This window comes from Gigantopelta aegis, chromosome 9, assembly GCF_016097555.1.
Source record: "Gigantopelta aegis isolate Gae_Host chromosome 9, Gae_host_genome, whole genome shotgun sequence".
In the NCBI taxonomy this organism is placed as follows: domain Eukaryota; kingdom Metazoa; phylum Mollusca; class Gastropoda; order Neomphalida; family Peltospiridae; genus Gigantopelta; species Gigantopelta aegis.
Window position 1 is genome coordinate 69,205,763 of NC_054707.1, and position 21,422 is coordinate 69,227,184.

Here is a 21,422-nt window from a genome sequence, read left to right on the forward strand (position 1 = left end):
ACTTTTACTGAACATTTATTTGTGCTGTATTGGCCATTCTCAAAGAGAATGTTACACCCCTGCACCACGGTGAGGTTACAGCACGCGCAGGGGATTTGTTAGTGATTTCTATTTAAAGTTTCAGAACTACTAGTATCTAATCAAAACTCTAGGAGAAGATAGACTGACCTTTAAATGTTCAATGATATTTTTCTGTTTCAAATGTTTAAAAAAAAAAAAAATTAATTCTAAAATATATCTCTATTTGTGTCAAAGTACCAAGTTTCAGAACTATGCGAAATAAACTTGAAAAAAAAACTAGGAGAAGATAGACTTAAATTTTCAATGCTAAATTTGTATTTTAAAATTTAAAATTTAATAAAAATTCACAAATTAAAAATCGGTGTTAGAAAACCTCCACTAATGAATGCGTTGAGTGAATCGTTAAATAAAACATTTCCTTCCTTCCTTCCAAAATAACTAAACAAGACAAGACAAGGCCTAACTTCTATAAATGAAGTTTACACAAACAATATTATAAACATATTCAAGGCTAAACTAAATTATTTAAATATATAGTTTGTTAAATTATGCTGCTAACATCAATTATAAGAATTGACCGCAAGTATTTTTTCCTATTTAAAAATATGACTCGAAAAAAGCATGCGCACACTTTTTGCATGAACATCTATGTTGTGTTGTACTGTGTGACACAGTCGATCACGTGATCCGAGGTCATGACCTCTCAAAAGGCATATTCCACAATGTGAAGAGACGATAAATATTACATGGGTATCTCTTCCACCGCGGTGTAACAAACGGTGACAGTTTATTTCCCTTAGCGCCTTGAACAGATTTATAGTGGTAACCTTTGGTGACCTCGAAATGACGTTGATATTCATCAGAAAAAAATGGAACCATATGTTTTTTTCTGAATCTGTATACAATAGTGATTATAAATATCATTGGTCACCAAAATTAACTTAACATTCCCACAGGACCTGATTCAGCTAAATTAGCCCCCACAATACTTTGGGCGTCTTTCAGAGTGAACTGTGTTTGCATTTATTATATAAGCGGGAGTACTCGTGTACCGTTGACACTGTAGATGATATTTATTCGTTCGTTCGTTCGTTCGTTCGTTCATTCATTCATTCATTCATTCATTCATTCATTCGTTCGTTCGTTCGTTCGTTCGTTCGTCCATTCATTCATTCATTCATGCATTCATTCATTCATCCGATCGCCTAAAATTAACACTAAGTTTAGTTAATCTATAAACCTGTAACACATTTGGATACAGTTACATGAGTCTGTGACATTGAAATGATGAAATACCCTATAAAAATAGACTAAAACTCAACACCATAACTGATACTTCTCAGACGCACGTGCGTTTTTAAATATATGACAAATGCATTTTCTGATATTAAAAACACCAGGATGACCAAAACCACTTAAAATGTACGGAAATTGATAATCTAAACCATAAAATGTGTGTAAAGTATGATTCAGTTATCAAAAACAGCTATAATACTAATAGTACAAAATATGCCTCAGTGTTTAAACATTAGGGAATGTCCCTTTAATATTTGTTTTTAGTTTTATTAGTGTGTATGTGTGTGGGGGTGGGTGGACAATTTGTATTTATAATTCCAGTATTTCCGTTTGCCGTTGCCTTTATGGACTGTTTTGCGAGTTGCCACAAACTACTTCGGGTTGATGTATATCGTCCTTTTGTTTAGAGACATATCTTTGTCTAACACCCAATAGTCTATTTATCTTTGTGCTGGAGTGTCGTTAAATATTTATTCATTAATCTCTGTGGATTATCACCGAACAATAAACGTACAAAAACTATATGTTATTCTAAACGAGAAAATTACAATGTTTTTCGACATCAAGAAAAGAACAGTAAATAAATAAATCATTGATTGTTTTAAATACATTTGGATAATATTGTGTAGGAAGAAAATTACGTTCTGGTCGTAGAACATAAACAAAAGGTGTTGACTTCTATCATTTGAACCCACATGTACTATAATAATGTTAGGTACCTGGTATCGTTTAAGCTTCATGATCACCATTGGTACTAGTGCTCTCCACTTGAGACCCCGTTGACCAAACCAGAAAATCGTACAGTTCTGTAAGCCAAGGTTGCTACCCAATGGACGGATGACTGCTCTCCTGTGAGCCCAGTAGATGATCGACGAACCAACTATCCAGATATTTGAAAAAAAACGTCAGCGTACATGAATATGAATACAACCTCAAAACTGCCACATAATTCTAATGTACTTAAGCTATGCACTATATGTTCACCCCCACCCCCCACCCCCACCCCTTGTTGACCCCTTGCATTGCAGCTGCAGTTGCAGCGCGAATCCTGAAAGAGTGGGCACGAAAATGTTGTCCTTCTATATTTAGGAAAATCAATGCCTTATTTAAAACATTTGCAAACTGAGAGCGTGTTACCGCATGACCATTGAAATGAACAAATGCAATTTCGCCACGCCGCGATCGAATTTGTAGATATGATTGCATGGCTTGAACTGGGTATAGCTTGAGATTACGTATACTTGAAACCCTAAGTGTAGTGCCTAGTTGACCTTGGTCAGTTTTCGATTTCCTGATCGTAATCTCCAGAAACTGTGTACTCATATGTATGTCTGAGAACCGAAGAGGTCGATCATTATCATCAATTCCCTTACTCGCAAGAAAGCGAAGAATGCTATTGAGAATGCAGCTTGACACATTACTGCCTCGTAACTGGAAGAACATACCGTCTGCAAGGCTCTAGGAAGCTGTTCTAATATATTAATTGTAACTGGGGCTCTAACATCTACCCGTCTCTCAGATTTCCGTAACCCTTGCATCATTTTTTGTATAAGGAAGTGACCTGTGGGGTCAACCATGCCATATATTTTATGTTAACGGCTAATGGCTGAAATGTGTACTGCAACTGTTCCTTAAGGACATGTGCGCGAAATATTGCATTAACTGGCTTACAGGAGCCGGACAGTCGTTTTGCATGTTACATTCAAGTCTAAACTTGGCGAACTCACGTAAAGCTGAACTGTATTTCCTGTTACGCCGCATAGAGCTCCCCGAGGAGCTCTATGTGTCGTTAAAGAACCGCAACATGCCCGATCGTCCCGCATTCAGCTTCGCTGTTATCAAATATCAACTACTACAACATAAACCATTGAATATTTTTTACTTTAAGTTCTACTAAACAACAAAACACTATTGTTGTGGACGTTATCATCATCATCATCATCAGTTGACATCATCATCATTAACTTCATCATCATCGTCATCATCAACATCAATTATTATCATCATTATCATCATCATTGTCGTCGTCATCATCACAATCATCAATTATCATCATCATTATCATCATCGTCATCATCATCACAATCATCATCCGAATAATCATCATCTATGTTCTAAAACCTTCGTCTGCGATCATTTTGGTTAACATTTGGCTTAACATGTCGATTAAATTATGGCCCGAGAGATCGGTGTCCCGATTAAAAAGGATTTTCTCTGCGAGATGACAAATGCGTATGATATTACTGGCATAGTGAATTACATCTCTAACAAATGCAGGGGTCTACTGTGTGATATAATAATGGAGCACATTCACTGGGGCCAACTAAGTAAAACCAAAATACGTTTCGCTACGAAGTCCAGTATAGGCGCTGCTGCGACACAATGGTACACCGCATGATCAATATTTTAAAAAGCTATTAGAATTCGTAGAGCATCATAGACATTTGAATTATCTATGTTTCCATACGTAGTAGATTTTAAAGCCCTGGTCATACATTCACGACGTGGATGCCGACTCACGCCAACTCGACTATTCGTGGAGCTGTTTGTCGTACTGGGTCGTGTTGAATCGGCATCTACTACCAGACTCAACAAGACTCACGACAACTTAGCCACAAATTGTTTTTGTCGTTGTGATTCGGGGTGCATTGTCCTGATTCGTACTTGTGTCGTCGCAGGTCGCGTTACATCGTCCTGAGTCGGCGCGAGTCTTGACCTTTGTCGGCGTGCATCGTACTGGTGTCGTACCAGATCTTGGTGATTAAAAATTGATGCGACATGGCGAATCGCTATGACTCACTAAGACTCACGCCGACTCAGGACGATTTAACACGACATTTTTTTAACATTTCAAAATAGTTGACGTACCTTCCCGACTAACCAGGATTTAGGACGACTTACCAAGACTCAAGCCGACACCAGTATGATCCATCAGGACTCACCAAAATTAGTTCAAGTCGTAGCGATTGTGACAGTGTGACCAGGGCTTAATGGTTGTGATGCTCAACGAAGTCTAAATGTTACGAACTGTAAGATATTGATCATACATTGTACAATATGGTGGACTTCGTAGTGAAACGCCCTTCGTTTTATCTAGTTGGTCCCACGTGACATTGATCAAGAGGCTTCTAAAAGAAGCTATTCGTCAATAATTTGATATCGTTGAGATACGTCTGTACACAACGCAAGAATAGCCATGATGATTATTTAGACACCGCATATGACGATGTTACGGGTTGTAGTGATTACAATGAGTCAAAATCGGAAGTGGCGAGCTATATGCGTCAAGGTGAAAGACCCATGTTAAAGTTGATGTGTACCTTCGGCCCATAGAAGTCGCGGGAGATCTATGCGTAGTGGCCTAACGCATACCGCTCCCTGGGAACTCAATGCGTTGTGGCCTGACGCACAGAGCTCCCAGGGAGGTCTATGCGTTAGGCCACAACGCATAGAGCTCCTCAAGGAGCTCTATGCGGCGTAACAATGCCATCTGATACAGAACAATCTAATAAGCGGGATGCTTCGGCCCATAAATGTTCCACACAGTTTGGGGTACTAGAGTCGGTAGATTCTTTGCCTCTGGCGCCAGCATTTTGAATTTCTTGAACTGAAACCGAGACAAATCATCAGCGATGGTATTCCGTCACCTCTCAGTATATTGGCCCCTGATAAACAAATTGGATCTTAGACATTCTAAGACCGAGCTGCAAACCAGTGTCATGACCTCAGGTGATCGCGATGTATTGCTATTCAAGATATTGCTTGATTATCGGAATTAAACAATAGTCTTTTGTTTGCCAAGGTGTTTCCCACAACTTAATTGCTACTAAAATGGGAAATAACTCTAACATAGTGACGTTCTTTGTTAGACCATTCATCCTCCATAAAGTAGGCCACCGGCCGTAAGCCAAGTTTCTATCAAAATATACGCAAAATCCATGCGCCCCTGAACCAATCTGATTAAAATTAGCTCTACTGGTCTACCAGTAGATCTAACAGCATTGCGTGGACTTCCATGTCCAGGTAACATGTCATCTAAAAATAACAATTTAAATATCGACCAATTACACTTCGCCTTTTACAGCATTATTCGGGAGCATACACATTCTAAAAATATCGGGCGAGACTATTTATGCAATAGGCCCCTGCGTGTGCTGTAACCTCACCGTGGTGCAGGGGTGTAACATTCTCTTTGAGAATGGCCAATACAGCACACAATTGTAAAATTCAGTATCCGTAAAATTCTGTGATATTTGTGTTTTTGCACAGTTCTTTACACTGTTTTTGTTTAAGTCTTGAATTTTTATATTGATGTTGATCATCACTTTATTTATTTGCATTACCATAGTTTGACACCCAATAGCCGATGTATTTTTCGTGCTGGGGTGTCGTTAAACATTCATTCATTCATTCATTCAATTGCAATAAGCGAACTTGTTGGTCTATACCAAACATTGAAAAAACAGGGAGAAAAGTGCAGTAATAAACTTTGGATTGTATACTAGTATAAACAGAGTTGATGGCAATACCATCACGGTTTTTTTTTTCGTCTTGAAACGAATTTTATATAAAATTTTATATTGCAATTAGTTTCCGGCATACTTCGTAATTCACCCGAATAATTTTGTATACCCTCGGCATAATCCCGAATATTTTCAAATTCTTTTCAAATCACTGACATGATTTTGCAAGTAAGGTTTTGATTGGTCGAATGAAAGGTCAACTGGACATGAGCTCCAACGGGCTGCTGTTAGATCCACATGTAATAGTGGAAATAATTTTAATTAGATTGCCCCTGAACTATCCGAAAATAGTTGTTGATGTTCATTATCTACTCACCATTGGTCAACAAAAAAGGAAATACCGTTGTGTTCGCGGAGAAAGTTTGACCAAACATGTAAGTCACCCTTTATCTGTGCATTTAACCTTAGTTTATGATTGGGTCTGTTTACGTTGCACATTGTGTCTATAAGTCTGCGACTGAATTCACGTGCCATTGATATTGCCCTGCTCATAAAATTTAAGGACCTAATAAGAGACTGCTTTTGTTTTAACGTCACTTTTTTTTGTGTTTTAAAAACGTGTAGCATTTCATTGACTTGCTTAAGTTTCCCAATGGCACCCGTACTTGCAATTTTGTGTGCCTATTTCCAAGCCTAAAAATGTTAGTTTATTACAAGGCCAAACAGTTTTATCTTCTGCTATGGAGATCCCTAAGTCTGAACAAACTTGGAGCAATGTATTGAGAGCATGTCGGCAATGTTCTGAATATGTGCCTACAAGAAGAAAATCATCAACTTTTTCAAAATCGCTTTGTGCAAAAGAGCAATTGTGCCAAGAGGGGTATTATAATGTTCGATTAAAACAAGGGGAGAGTAATCAAATTTATGGCTCAGTAGCTTAGGTGTGTCGCCAAAGTTTATATAATTTTACACGAACAGGCAAAGATGGCTGAAAAACGAACTTTTTAATTTGACCATTTTATCATAAATAAACTATACTTTCATATTTGCCATGTTATTTAGTTAATTTTTTAGATATAACTTTACTCTATAAATTAAAAAGATAGCTTTTGTACTGAAGGTTCTAGTAACACGATGCCAATCAAGAAATGTTGAATGATGACCTGAAATCACTACACCGCATTAATATGACGTCTTATTATATACACATCAATCAACGATAATAGATCTACGGAAACCATAAATGTGATTTCCGGTAAAATGTCATATTTTCACTGTATTTTACAGTGAAAATATAGAAATCGTATTTACTTTTTGTAAAAATTCATGATTAAATTATCTCTTTTCTTCGCATTTAAGTCCGTGAGAATCGAGGTTCGTAGGACCACGGTTCCTACGAACAGTAATCCTATCGGACCTCCATAGCTCTGGAACCATAGTCCTACCCGGACTTAATTTACCTCTACAGCAGTGACAGAAATACTAGTCCTGCAAATTAGATGTTCGTTTGTTATACTCTGCAATTTGCACAAGCTGCCAGAAAGACACGAGAAAAAAAGTAAGGTTTTGGCAGCCTACCCTCGTAGTGTGATGGATAAGTGTACGATTCTTTTAAGATTATTGTGGGTTTAAATCTCCATGTCAAATTTTCTTTTTAAGTTTGAGTATCAACTTAATTATTGTTTTACGTCATATACTTGTGAATCAGACACGTGAGTGAATTTTTCTAATCGTCTTACATTTTTGTTAGCATATTGAAGTAGGACGAGTATCTTGCTTTTTTCAAAAGTATATAATGCAACAACAAGAAGAAATATAAATAAAAAACAAACAATATGGAGCCCAAAATTGTTTTTTAAAAATATATGAACAAGGGTAACACCAAAAAACTTAACATTTGGCGAACAATAAAAGCCAATTTCTATATACACCAACATAATTTTTAATAATATGTTTTACAAGTTTATACTTTGAATGTAAGTCACAATCCGATTAATTGTGATTTTCTTAATCTTTGTCGGTCGGACTTCCATTCCTCGGAATACTAGTCTCTGGAACTTGTATTCTTAGGAATTTAAGTCCTTGAGACATTATTATTATAATTTATTTTTTACGTGTACCACCGGACTTAAATTTTGATTGTCTATGAATGCAGGTCCCGCCCGGACTTGATATCCTGGCAGTCAAACCAGTATTCCTAAGGAACGTAAGTCCTAGGACTTGCATTCTTAGGTATATTAGACCTAGGACCTGCATTCCTAGTAACGGACTTGCATTCCGTTTACACCGGCCTCGGTGGCGTCGTGGTTAAGCCATCGGGCATAAGGCTGGTAGGTACAGGGTTCGCAGAGCGAGTTTTAACGACTCAGTGGGTAGGTGTAAGGCCACTACACCCTCTTCTCTCTCACTAACCATTAACAATTAACAACCAACCCTCTGTCCTGGACAGACAGCCCAGATAGCTGAGGTGTGTGCCCAGAAAAGCTTGCTTGAACCTTAATTGGATATAAGCACAAAAATAAATTGAAATGAAATTGAAAATAAGTTTGATAATAATAATTTAAACAATTGAAGTGCAATTACGATAAAATATCTAAAACGAATTGAATACGAAGCTAAATAATGATACAATGTCCTGTCAGTGAGTGCAAGTTACATTTTAACTGCGTTCGATTCGTTTTTTGTTTTTGTGGGATGGTTGGGGGTTGTTGTTTTTTTGTGGGTTTTTTGGTGGGGGTTTTTTTTTTTTGAGGATCACTTTGTCAGGTATGATTGCACAGCAGCATAATTAAATAAATGTTAATTTAATAATTAAATAAAGATAATTTTAATCAAATTTCTTTTTAAAAAGTCTATGGTCAAGTACAATTTCGGAAGAAATATATCATGGCGTTACGTGTTTTCGATAGGAAAAGCGAAAGATATTGTCAAACATTAGGAAAAATGTATATAATAAATAGGCCATTGCATGGTGCTTTTTGGAAAACAACTTTTATGTCAACAATTCACAATTCGTGAAAATATGGTTTTCACACATCACTCGTTGACATAAAAATTGTATTCGAAAACAAAACAACATGAAATAGCCTCTGTATATATTATCAACTCCCCTTGGCAATCACGTAATATGCCATTATTGATATAGAGGAAAGTTCATGTTGTTGTTGTTGTTGTTATTTTGTTTATTTTTTCCGAATACGAGTTTTATGTCAGCGAAATGATGTGTGAAAACCGTAGTTTAACGAATTTATTCATTTATTGATATTTTTGTTTGTTTCTGGGTTTTCCTGGAAGATATCTTCAAAGGTTTTTGTTACACAGACCTTTAGTCGGAGTGCAGCTTCCACCCAGTCCAGTTTGGTCTGTACAACACAAATTAGCCAGACATAGGAATTTTTCTTCCAACATATCCCACGACTGGTATATCAAAGGCCTTGGTGTGTGCTATCCTGTCTGTGGGATGGTGCATATAAAATATCCCTTTCTACTAATGCAAAAATGTAGCGGGTTTCCTCTCTAAGAATATATGTAAAACATATCAAATGATTGACATCCTATAGTCGATGAAAAAGAAAAAGGAAGATATGATTTTTAACGACGTACTCAACACATTTTACTTACGGTTATATGGCTCAGACATATGGTTACGGGCCACATATATAATGAGAGAGGAAACCCGCTGTCGCCACTTTATGGGCTACTCTTCTCGATTAGCAGCAAGGGTTCTTTTATATGCACCATCCCACAGACAGGCTAGTACATACCACGGCCTTTGATATACCAGTCGTGGTGCACTGGCTGGAACAAGAAATGGCCCAATGGGACCACCGACGGGGATCGATCGCAGACCGACCGCGCATCGAGCGAGCGCTTTACCACGTGGTTACGTCCCGCCTCCTATAGTCGATTATGACTAAATCAGTGTGTTCTAGTGGTGTCGTTAAACAAAACAAATTTTATAACCTTTCCAACACATCCGTCTTGTCACTGTAAAATATTGTTATTGTATGTTCCTCATCTGCCGTTGTGTGACGGCTGAGCGTAATAAAGTTCTGTTCTGTTCTGTTCTGACGGTTTGTGTTCATGTGAAATTGTTAACAATCGTAAAATATCCTTGACATAGATCATCCAGTTTCACCTCATTCACACGACGTCCCATCCATCGATTTCAGCTACCTTAATTAGTTAGCGGTTTCCTTCTGAAAATAGCTCTAAAACACACGAACTTATTAACACTGCAGATGTGTTTTGTGTTTCATTGGTATGACAATGTTATTGAATCGAGAGTCTAGAATGCAGCTTTAAAATATATGTGACCGTTCACCTTTTTCAAAAAAACAAATAAAAAATCACCGATCTGTAACGGACACATGAATCGCAGGATCATGAAATATTAAACAATGAACAAGAGTTGTTTTTCAAAGCATCTGACGAGTTTGGTTCATCACTTATTTATCAACGAGACACCTCCCACTGGCAATTATTTATTTTTGTATTCTAAACAATGTTTGCTTTCTCTCGACGCCAGATAATCACAATTAAAATGTGAGGAATTCGTCACTAAATAAAACCTGAATTTCGTGATTGGCTTTTCATTTTTGTTCTACGTGCTAGTCGCAGCAGACGCTGTAGCAACGATGCTTTGAAATATATTTCTGTATGTTTCTTTTCAAACAGAAGTTTATTTATCACCAAATATTGAATTATGAAACCTTACGGAGCGTTTTGCCAGGATGTTTCTTCTCCAGTCCTTTAATAACAGAAGAAACTGTGACATGTATTTATTGTTTCAACTCTTTGCTTTGTCAACAGTTCTAGAATTGGTAAAGTCTTTAAGCTGTGCGGAGGATTCCACCTTTATAAAAGACAAATCGTTTTCCAATTTACGGATACTAGAGGGTGAAATACGTAACCACGATGGCGTTGAAAATCAAGCCAGTTGCGCTTTGAAATGCAAAAGACGTTCTGATTGCAGATCGTTCTTTTTCAACAAGAATACTGCTAAGTGCCAAATTAATTCTGTGATTTACCTTTCTAAAGATGGATCAGAAGTGGATGAAGGAGCTGTATTCTTCAGGAAAAAAATGGGTAATAAAGACCTGCCGTTTAACGGTTTTAAAATTGATATTTATAGAGGAATGGGCGAGTGGGAGTGCGAATAATTTTTACATGCTCATATACCACTAGAGTTTCGAGCATGTCCGTCCCGGGGCCTGTCTCTGGATAGCCAGGGTCTTGTCCCGGGACAGAAACAAATTAAGCGGACAATTTTGAAATTTACATCCAAAAATTAAATAGTGGGCCTTTAAAATTTTGATGCGCATGTCTAATTAATATAATTAATAAAGAAAATTCTACTTATTAAATTTGGTCGCAAGATTAGATCGGGATGGAAGGGGGGGGGGGGGGTATAGAGTTGAAAATGGGCAGAATTTTGAAAATAGCAATTAGTGAAAAAGTTCATAGAATTTTAAAAAAAAGAAAAAAGTTACAAGCCAAAAATAAATAGAATTGACTGCTCGGTCGAATATTTATATAATTTGGAGTATTTTAGAAGGACAGTCCAATAATAAATAAGAAAAAGAAGAGAGGATCGGACTATTTAATAATATTAAAAAAAGAAAGTAATTTCGACATAAACTTTTGAATGAATGTCTAAAAGTTTAAAGTCCGATCTATATGTCCACGTGAGTGGCCTCGTTAAGGCCGTTAGGGTGCACAGCTTGTAGGGACGAGATGGGTTGCATCGCGTCAAGAAAACCCCTAGATTGACAGTCAATAGGCGTTGAAGGTGTAGTGCTGTGCTGAAATACAGATCTTGAGAAGCCGGATCCATCTGAACGAAATAGAGAATCAGACTTAGGGTATAGTCACGTCGTCATGGGTTGGTATAGTGGTGCGGACGGGCCCGACTCCGGAGGATACGAGATGGTATCACAATAAAACAAAGTAAAGTCTAGAAAAGAGTAGTAGGGGCCAACCCCGCTTCCTATTTCTTCTTAGAGTGGGGCTGTGACGGTACATGCTCTTAATCTCTTTTCGCCTGTGGCGATATTAATTGTTTTAGAAGGCCGTGTGCAGTTCCAAATGCACTTAGCCAGGTGGGCAACTTGTTACGTAATACTTCTGCGCGACGGTCGTCTAATGCACACCCAGCCAGGTGCGGAGGCCATGTGGCCAGTAGTTACGTAATACCTCCGCGCGACCATGGAATCTTTGGCGACCAAGGCGTCAGTAAGTCTGGCGATCAAAGAGAAAAATGCGTCTCTGGGAGTTGGGGATATATCACTTGATAGGGGGAGGACCGCCTTGTACCCCCAGGCGATATTCTGATTTTATAATAAATAGCTAGTGTTTTAGAGATATCGGGGAGAACCAAAAAGGAAGGCTTCCCGGGAACGTTGTCCGTTTGGACTTTGGTAAATATATTATTTCTGCTCTGTTGTATAACCTTGATGTGACTTTTAAATATTTTAATACTGTATTATACCAATATTCTATAGGGTGTATACTACCAAATCAAATCCCATAGACGACAATAGTAACATATGTGGCTAAAACTCCTACCTGCAACGTATCAACCGACATAAACGCCACGGATATAAATACTACCACCCCTTACACTTAAAGTGAATCGGAAAAAAATGGGGGTCAAGCTGCTCGTTTCTGAGATAACGGGTAGCGTCTATGACTACCCTAGTTTCGCACAAAATTCGAGTACTTTTTTTTACAGGTACCCCATACATGTTTCAAGCACAAGGCTACTTGACACATTGGTACTAGATGAAATAAAATTGCACATTTTTTTTACCCAGATGAAATTATTATTTTTTACAACCAACACACTCACATTTATAACCAATCACAGGACTTGTGGTGTTCACTTCTCTATCAAAAGTTCGGTGCACCTCGAACTTTGACCCAGCCGGAAGTTATTTGGTTTAGTACTACCTTTAGACAGTGTCTTCGGTCATCTGACGAAGTAAATCGTAGACTTTTTGTTCTAACATTATACGAGTATTTGGTAATATAAAGCTTAGCCAGTCATCCTAGAAGACCTAGGTAAACTGTAGGTTATTGTCTTTATTGTGATAGGTACCAGTATTAATTCTGTGTTACAAGGTTACTGAATGAGTAGTTAGGGTTAATTAAAAATTAACCAGTGGAATAGAGCTGTAATTCCTTTATTAATTAAGTTCCCCTGGAAGCGTTTCTCAATTATCACACGTGTGGGTGTTGTGTCACGGTGAAGTGATTAGCATATTGTGTAAACTAGACACCTAGAGATTAACTAATTAAGTGATCAGTTCTGGGTTGTTATTATTGTTGTTATTAATTAACTACTGCGGCAGTGCATTTGTCAGCGTAGGTTAATACAGATTCCAAAGTGTATTGTGTTTTGTTGTGTTTTCTAGTGAACTAAACGTGCTATAATAATATATACTTGTATAGATCGTATCTCTGATTATACCTAGAGACGAGCCACAGCGGGTATATACCGCCTGTTACAGAGAGATCTAATAGATATACAGTTAGGAGAGATATTTGGATAATCGTGTTTTATTCAGTTACGGGTATTATAGAATCCCCGTGACAGGGGCGGTGAATCTCCCAGTGCTGCTAGGACAGGCTCGGACATGTAGAGAATAAACGCGAACAACCGTGGCGTTCTGCAGAATGGCCGTCATACGAGTCACAAAAAAAAACAAGTCAACATAGTCAGACGGAGAAATGACGTGGAGACAAGGAATCTCGCTAAAAAAGAATCCAACCTGGTGGTGCAGACTGTCGAAACGAGAAGCGTTCCAGTGTTCAATCAGTTCCAATGGCCGCATACATCCCAGAAGAAAACTTCACTTCGCTGACAAAAACAACAAAAGTGAAGGATCCCCAAGTCGAGCCACGAAAGCACGTGCAGTGTGCACAAACACGTCTTACCGCGACGAACTCCAGACTGAGAATGTAGAGGAATGGCCGAGTTCCTGAAAAATAAAGGTTTTTTGTTTGCTTGTTTTGTTTAACGACACCACTGGAGCACATTGATTTATTGATCATCGGCTATTGAATATCAAACATATGGTCATTTTTGACACAGTCATAGAGAGGAAACACGCTGCATTGTTTCATTAGTAGCAAGGGATCTTTTATATGCACCATCCCGCATACAGGACAGCACATATCACGGCCTTTGATAGACCAGTCGTAGTGCACTGGCTGGAACGAGAAATAGACCAATGGGCACAACGACGAGGATCGATCCTAGACCGACCACGCATCAGCCGTGCGCTTTATCACTGGGATACGTCCCGCCCCATCCTGAAAACTAATGGAGACAAGACCCGCTAGCGCCTAGTCTCATTATGTTTCAGGATCGGAGAGTTACGAGGATATTTCCCTCTTAAAATATGCCCAAAATAATTATATATGCAAGTAAATGTATCATGGTAACATTGATTGAATGTTTGTTTAACGACACCCCAGCACAAAAATACATATCGGCTATTGGGTGTCACAAATGGTAAGTATATGAACATATTCATGGTAACATGTGCATGGACCTTTCGATTGCAGTATATCGCTCAGGTGCATGTGGATATTATTGGAAGGTAGTTGACAGATTTTAATCTAACTGAAATCAGTTCTACTTGACTGCCAGTACTTATAGACCAGTGGAGCTGATTTCAGTCAGATTGGCTTATGTCCAGTGGTTTATCAGTGCAGGTGTATTTTAATGTCTTATTGCTAATGTTTAACGTCGATGAACTGGGTACAGACGACAGATATAAGACACGGTTAATGGTTAGTGGTACAAAAGTCGTGGTTATCGTCAGCCTTGCAATAAACGGCTTAAGCACCGTGCCACCGATGCTGATCTTTTGATTCTTATTCATATAATGTTAAAAGAGGGACATATTTTTTAATTTATAATTAAATTAAGCGCATAACGTTTATTGCCTTTTTAGGTAATACTCAATACGATTATTTTTAATGGCCAGTAGGCCTATATTAGTAATTAAATTTGTCAACAACTCTCACAGCAAGATATTTTATAATGCCTTGTAAATACATACGGGGTGGGGGTGCTTTTAAACCCAAAACGTATATTTTAGGTTCAGACATTTCAAAGTAAATAATTTCCCCAAGAACTTACATTATGCCTCCGTGACATACTTCGACATCTATTTGTTTAATGCCAAACCCTGGCCAACCATTAAAGCACTTAACGAAAGTAAGGATTCTATAGCATTCAGATATATTATTAAGTTTCTACAATCTCACTTTCGTGTCTCCATGCTCTACAATATACATGTAGCTGGAACACCCATGTCAAAAAGGGCCTAACTTTGAACAAATTGCAACATCATTTATTTTTGTTGTAACTTACTCTCAAAGCCATCCCATCCTAGAGAACATATCAAAAGTATATACTAATTTGCATAAAGTAAACATTGCGGCCACATGGGATTTTAAAAACAGAATAGTAGTATACACAGGTGTGTGTGTGTGTGTGTGTGTGTGTGTGTGTGTGTGTGTGTGTGTGTGTGTGTGTGTGTGTGTGTGTGTGTGTGTGTGTTCCAATATACGATTTATTTAGTAAATGATGTGTTAAATGCATTGTATTTTGTCTGTATTAACTGATGATTTCGAAATGTCTCCGTTAATTTATAATTTAAAATGGTTTTCATTTTTCAAGATGGCTGCCAACATTCCCATTGACATATCAGTTCCTTAAAATTCCAAAGGGATCTGAGATCTTGGTGATCTTGCAACAGACGTCATTTGTGTTGTACCCTACTCTCAAAGTCATTATAGACAACAAATCGAAAACGAACATTAATGTAGGTGGGGAAAAGTGGCTAATTTACATAAATTAAAATGGCCGCCACATGGCATATGTTGCAGTAGTGTACATTTCTAAGTGTGCCCTTACAAGATATATTAAGTAAATGATATTCTAAACGCACTGTAATTTGTCTGTAATAATGACTTAAATAGGCCTCCCTTCATTTATAATTTAAGATGGTTATAATGTTTCAAAATGGCCGTCAATAGTTCGGTTTGAAATAAAGGTTCCATAAAAGTCCTAAGTGATGTATGAAATTGGTAATGTTGTAACATAATTGAATTTTGTTGTAGGTTACTCTCAAATCCATCTGAGACAACATATAATAAAATGTAGATTGATGTAGGTGGAGAAATTTACCAATTTACATAAATTAAATATGGCAGCCACATGCAATGTTTTCAATGTACGTGTGCTGATAAAAGATATATTTAGTAAATGATGTTTTAAATGCACTGTTTTTTTGTGTAATAATCTTCGTAATGACTTTGAAAAGTCTCCTTTAATTTATCATTTAAGATTTTTCAAGATGGCAGCCAACATTTCCATTGAAATAACAATTCCTTAAAATGTGAAAGTGATCGGATATCGTGGTAATCTATATAAGCGATCGCTATTATTTAAGTTTAAAACATAGTAAGTGAAGCAATACGTCTCATTATTGATTAATTAATATGTTCCATGTAGCATAACATGGTCTGACAGTTCATCAATTAAACTATTTTATGACAACAAAGCCGAAATTTCTACACACAATACATTTCCATTAAAGTTTATTACATGCATCCATCCATTCTATTCCCGGATATTTCCACGTGCAACACTGTGTGACATAATCTGTTTTACCCCCACTGCAGTGTAATGGCGCGGTAAAAATGAATTTGCCCTGAAATGGGTTTAGATCACCTTCATTTTCGCCTAATGACTATCGATAGCGTAAAATTACACAACTGTTGGGAAACCAGTCGCCAAGTTACTCTGTATCATTCAGCAAATTATTAGTTTCATATAGTAAAAGACATAGTACAAAGATGTGTAACCTCCAAAATCAGTTTTAAAACTAATTATGTCCCATAGTCAACAAGACGCAATATCACCTGTTTGACAAATATGGGAATTGTCGTTTGTAGATGGATCTGATTTATATTCATCAAACGCTAATTTTGCATAACAAAGCACACTTCGCATTCCTGGGGTACGGCTGTATCACCCCCTCGTCCAACAAACCAATTCCGAATAATAAAACCAGTAACAGATTCAAAATGATATCAACACAAGACAAAATTCAAATGATGTTTTGACAAGGTCGTGACAATAGATAGACAGACAGATAGACAGACAGACAGACAGACAGACAGACAGATAGACAGATAGATAGATAGATAGATAGATAGATAGATAGATAGATAGATAAATAGAATATATGTTTAACGACACCCTAGCACGAAAAATACATCGGCTACTGGGCGTTAAACTATGGTAAAGGCAATGGTCGTGACAAAGTGCTTTGTCTATAGATGATTCGTACTTCCCAGCAAAAGACACGTTTCCTACTTTGTCTTTAGGGGGACTGTAGACTGGTTTGACAAATCTCAACATGAACAGTACAGAACAACAGATATTTAGATTGTTGTAATATGGCATGTCCTCATGAGTAACTGTTAAAACAATGATGATGTCAGGTGTTTGCAAAACGTGAGCATACCTTCCCACACCAGTGGTACAATGCCTGAGGGCCAATAGCTGTGATGTTGGTTGTTTTAATCTAAACACTAAAACATATGTAGAAGCCGGCGCGGATTCAGACTTTTCTGTAAGGGGTTTGGCGCCAGAATTGTTTGCAGGGGGGGGGGGGGGTGTCGCGCTGGGGTGTCATTAAACATTCATTCATTAATTCATTCATTCACTTCACTCACTCATTCATTAAATAAGTAAACCAAAAACATTTCCCTGACCCATTCGACCCCCTCTGGATCTGTGCCCGAGAAGGTGTTTATCAAAAAGATAAAAAAAAAAGTATGTATATTCAAAATATATATGGAACATTCAGTCAGACATCAACTTATACATGAATATATTACATGGGGTGTATGCTTTAAAAGCTACAAAATATTCGAAAAGAAATAAGATTTGGCCGCCATTTGAATAAATTAAAGTTACGGATATATAATGTGGTCATAGACCAAAACTTCCACCAGATTCATCTTCAGTGACTAAAAGGGCCATGAAAAATGACATGGCATAATTATTTAATGTAGAAAACGTTTTTAATTGCCCAAGTATAACATCAACTTAAATCGGTAGAATTCAAAATTAATAGCGGGCTTAATTATAATATATAAGTTATGTCACTTTTGGAACTAAATTATTAAATTATATTTATAGGCTATCTTTGACAATATTAGTAACACTAACAAAAGTGCATCGGTTGTGTATATTTACATATATGTGCAATTTGGTGGAATATTGATAGCCATTTTGGATAAAGGCAAACATCATGAATGTTATTTTTCATCCGTATATCTCTGAATGCATTTTAAATAATATGTGTTAATACATTTAAGTTATAAAAAAAATATTTATATGTATTTGTTCATTGAATCTTTAGAAAAGTTTGACATTTTTTTAATATACAAGTCATGGCGGCCAGTTTGAAATTAAGCAAACTAGTTTGACATTGTTTGAATATACAAGTCATGGCGGCCAGTTTGAAATTAAGCCAACTAGCATGTATTCCCCGCCTACATCAATGTACATATTTGATGTTGTCCAAGGAGGGCTCAGGGGACAGTTGCAATAAAAATAACTTCTGTTGCAATTTGTTCTAGGTCAAATTGGGATGTGAACCCGAAAATATGTCTTTTTATCGATATTATATTTTGGGGGTATCCAGTCATGTTGGTATCAAGGGCAATGAAAGGTCACATTCTGCTGTGAAGTCTTCCTTGAACGTGACGCATGCCAATGACCCCAACAGTGATTTTAAACATCTTATTAATCAATATAATTAGACCGAAATAAATAAATAAAAGAACACTAAATTTCAGTCACTATTAGCGTAATATCGTTCTCTTACACACCCGTTGGTGAGAACATCATTCGTTATTTTTTATAATACATATTATAGTGCAAACACACAAGTGCAATAACATTTTAAAGACATACGACTGGCTGCTCGTAGGTGATGACCAGGTCACCAATGCCAATAATAAACATTTGAAAAGAGTACAAAGTAATATGGGAATGAATGTCAGTAATGTGAGATAGAAGGTCAATAACACGATACATTTCCTAAAGGCGGTGCAGGAAGCATGCAATTGACCTGTGTCATGCTCGCGTCAGTCATTCATATCTGATATATATAGAGGTCATTATCAGAGTGTGTTTTGATATCGTCATATCATTTATCAGGAATATTCAGTTGTGTTATGCGAGCCCGTCAAGGGTAATAATCAATAAACAACTGGGTTTTTTAAATTGTAAACTATATGTCATGCATCTGTAATTCTAGTCAACCATTAATCGATATTCAAATGACGTATGAATATGTGATGCAGGAACGACGTCAGATATCCTAACATAAAAATAAACTAGTGCATCACATAGAGGTTTTTTGTTTGTTGGTTTTGTTTTTGTTTGGGAGGTTTTTGGGGGTGGGGGTTGGGGGCTGGGGGTGTTGTTTCAGAATGCTGAACAACTTTCAATGTAAAGTTGCTACTGACATTTTTTGCTTTAATGCATACGTCAATTTTGGAGTGGCGCCGTAGTACGTTTGGTTACATGTCAATAAATGTAGTGCCGCGACCTCATTAACTTACATGTAATTTGCAAAGTTATCAAAATCTGAAAGTATGTGCTATGAAACAAATCACATACATGTACTTTTATTAAATTGGATGCAATACCTATTATATAATAAATTCATTTATTCTGAATAAGGATCTTCCACCTCAGTGTGGACCCTGTCAGTGTACATTGAAGGCAACACACCACCATTTGTCGTGTCGTTACTTGTAGCATCTTAATATTTCTCGTTCCAGCCAGTGCACCATAAAGAAAGAATAAATGAATTTTTAACGACACCCCAGCACGAAAAATACACCGGCTACTGAGTGTCAAACTATGGTAAATACAAAACTAAAGTGATGAACAAGATCATTATAAATATTCAACAGTTATTCAGTGCACCACGACTGGTATATCAAAGGTCGTGGTATTGGTTATTATGGTGCATATAATGAAAAAAAGTAGTGTGCTTCCTCTCTAAGACTATATGTCAAACTTACCAAATGTTTGACATCCAATAGCCGATGCTAATTAAATCAATGTTGATGTTGCTTTAGTGATGTCGTTAAAACAAACTTTAACTTTTAATATGAAAAAGAGTCCGAAAAATGAGCAATATATGAAAAGAGACATGAAAAGAAAATATATATTAAAAACATATATTGAAGAAATATACTGAGAAAAAATTCACTATAAAACGGTTTTATTTTAATTTTTCTTTCTAACAGAGTGTCCTGCACTGCCGTCAGTACCAAACTCTCAACCAGAGTTTGACGTGAACTCTGCCCCTAACGCCACAGGGACGGTACTGAAGTATACGTGCAATGTTGGGTACTCGCCACAGGGGAGTGTCAGGTGTCAAGTAGACGGCACGTGGACTCAGATGTCCTGCACTGAAGGTTCGAATTTTTAATATTAATTTAGTTTTTAGTTTTAATATATTACTTCTTTAGGAAGGACAGCGTGATGTCTTATGACGACATATGAAGCAACTATTGTTAACACTACTACCAGGACACCATGACTGTCACTATTATTACACCAAACTACCACCACCACCAAACTACCACCACCACCAAACTACTACTACTACTACTACTACTACTACTACTACCACCACCACCACCACTACTACTACTACTCATATTACTACTACTACTACTACTACTACTACTACTACTGCTGCTACTACTACTACTACTACTACTACTACTACTACTTATTACTACTGGTAATACTGATACTACTGTTGCTAATATTAATACCACCATCACCAAAGATACCATCATTATTACAGAGGTGTACAACATCCAGTACATAAAACATTTACTACCAAAAACTAGTGTTAACAATTACTAACTATTATTATGTTTGCTAAACATTTAATACCATAAAACAATTACTACCAAAACGTAACAAACCAATAACTAGTGTTAACGATTACTAACTATATTATGTTTGCTAAAAAATGAATACAATAAAACAATTAAACCAAAACTCAACAAAACCAATTGTTGTGTTTGCTGAAACCACTGAAGTCAGGTAGCTAGACCTCAGAAATACGTTTTAAAAGTTTGGCCTCTTTAGACTGAGTTACAGGTTGGAGCATGTTTATCAACCAAGACCTGAGTGGCGGCCATTTTGTATTTATGCAAATGAGAGGTGTATCATCTTATACCTAATGTAGTCTTAATGGGTTTCTCATGATTGAAACCTATAAAACAGCATTTACATTTAGAGCATTTAATTTTTATCTAGAAGTGAAGACATGGGGGAAAAGGATACTCAGTGATGAGTGGCATTCATATTTTATTTATTCGCTTGATGCGCGGTCGGTCTGGGATCGATCGCCGTCGGTGGGCTCATTGGGTTATTTCTCGCTCCAGCCAGGGCATCACGACTGGTATATCAAAGGCCGTGGTATGTGTTATACTGTCTGTGGGATGGTGCATATAAAAAATTCCTTTCTGCTAGTCGAAAAGAGTAGCCTATGAAGTGGCGATAGCGGGTTT

At 37.1% G+C, this 21,422-nt stretch overlaps 1 protein-coding gene across 2 annotated transcripts in view; it reads left to right on the top strand.

Annotated features, from left to right (window-relative positions):
• The first annotated feature begins 10,364 nt into the window (after positions 1-10,364).
• LOC121381969 (A disintegrin and metalloproteinase with thrombospondin motifs 20-like) overlaps positions 10,365-21,422 on the top strand; it is a 37,521-nt gene continuing 26,463 nt past the window's right edge. For both annotated transcript variants that reach the window (XM_041511407.1, XM_041511408.1), the window contains exons 1-2: positions 10,365-10,868; positions 20,139-20,309. In XM_041511407.1, coding sequence (XP_041367341.1) covers positions 10,514-10,868; positions 20,139-20,309 — 526 coding nt within the window. In that variant the 5' untranslated portion in view covers positions 10,365-10,513. The remainder of the gene's footprint in view (positions 10,869-20,138; positions 20,310-21,422) is intronic.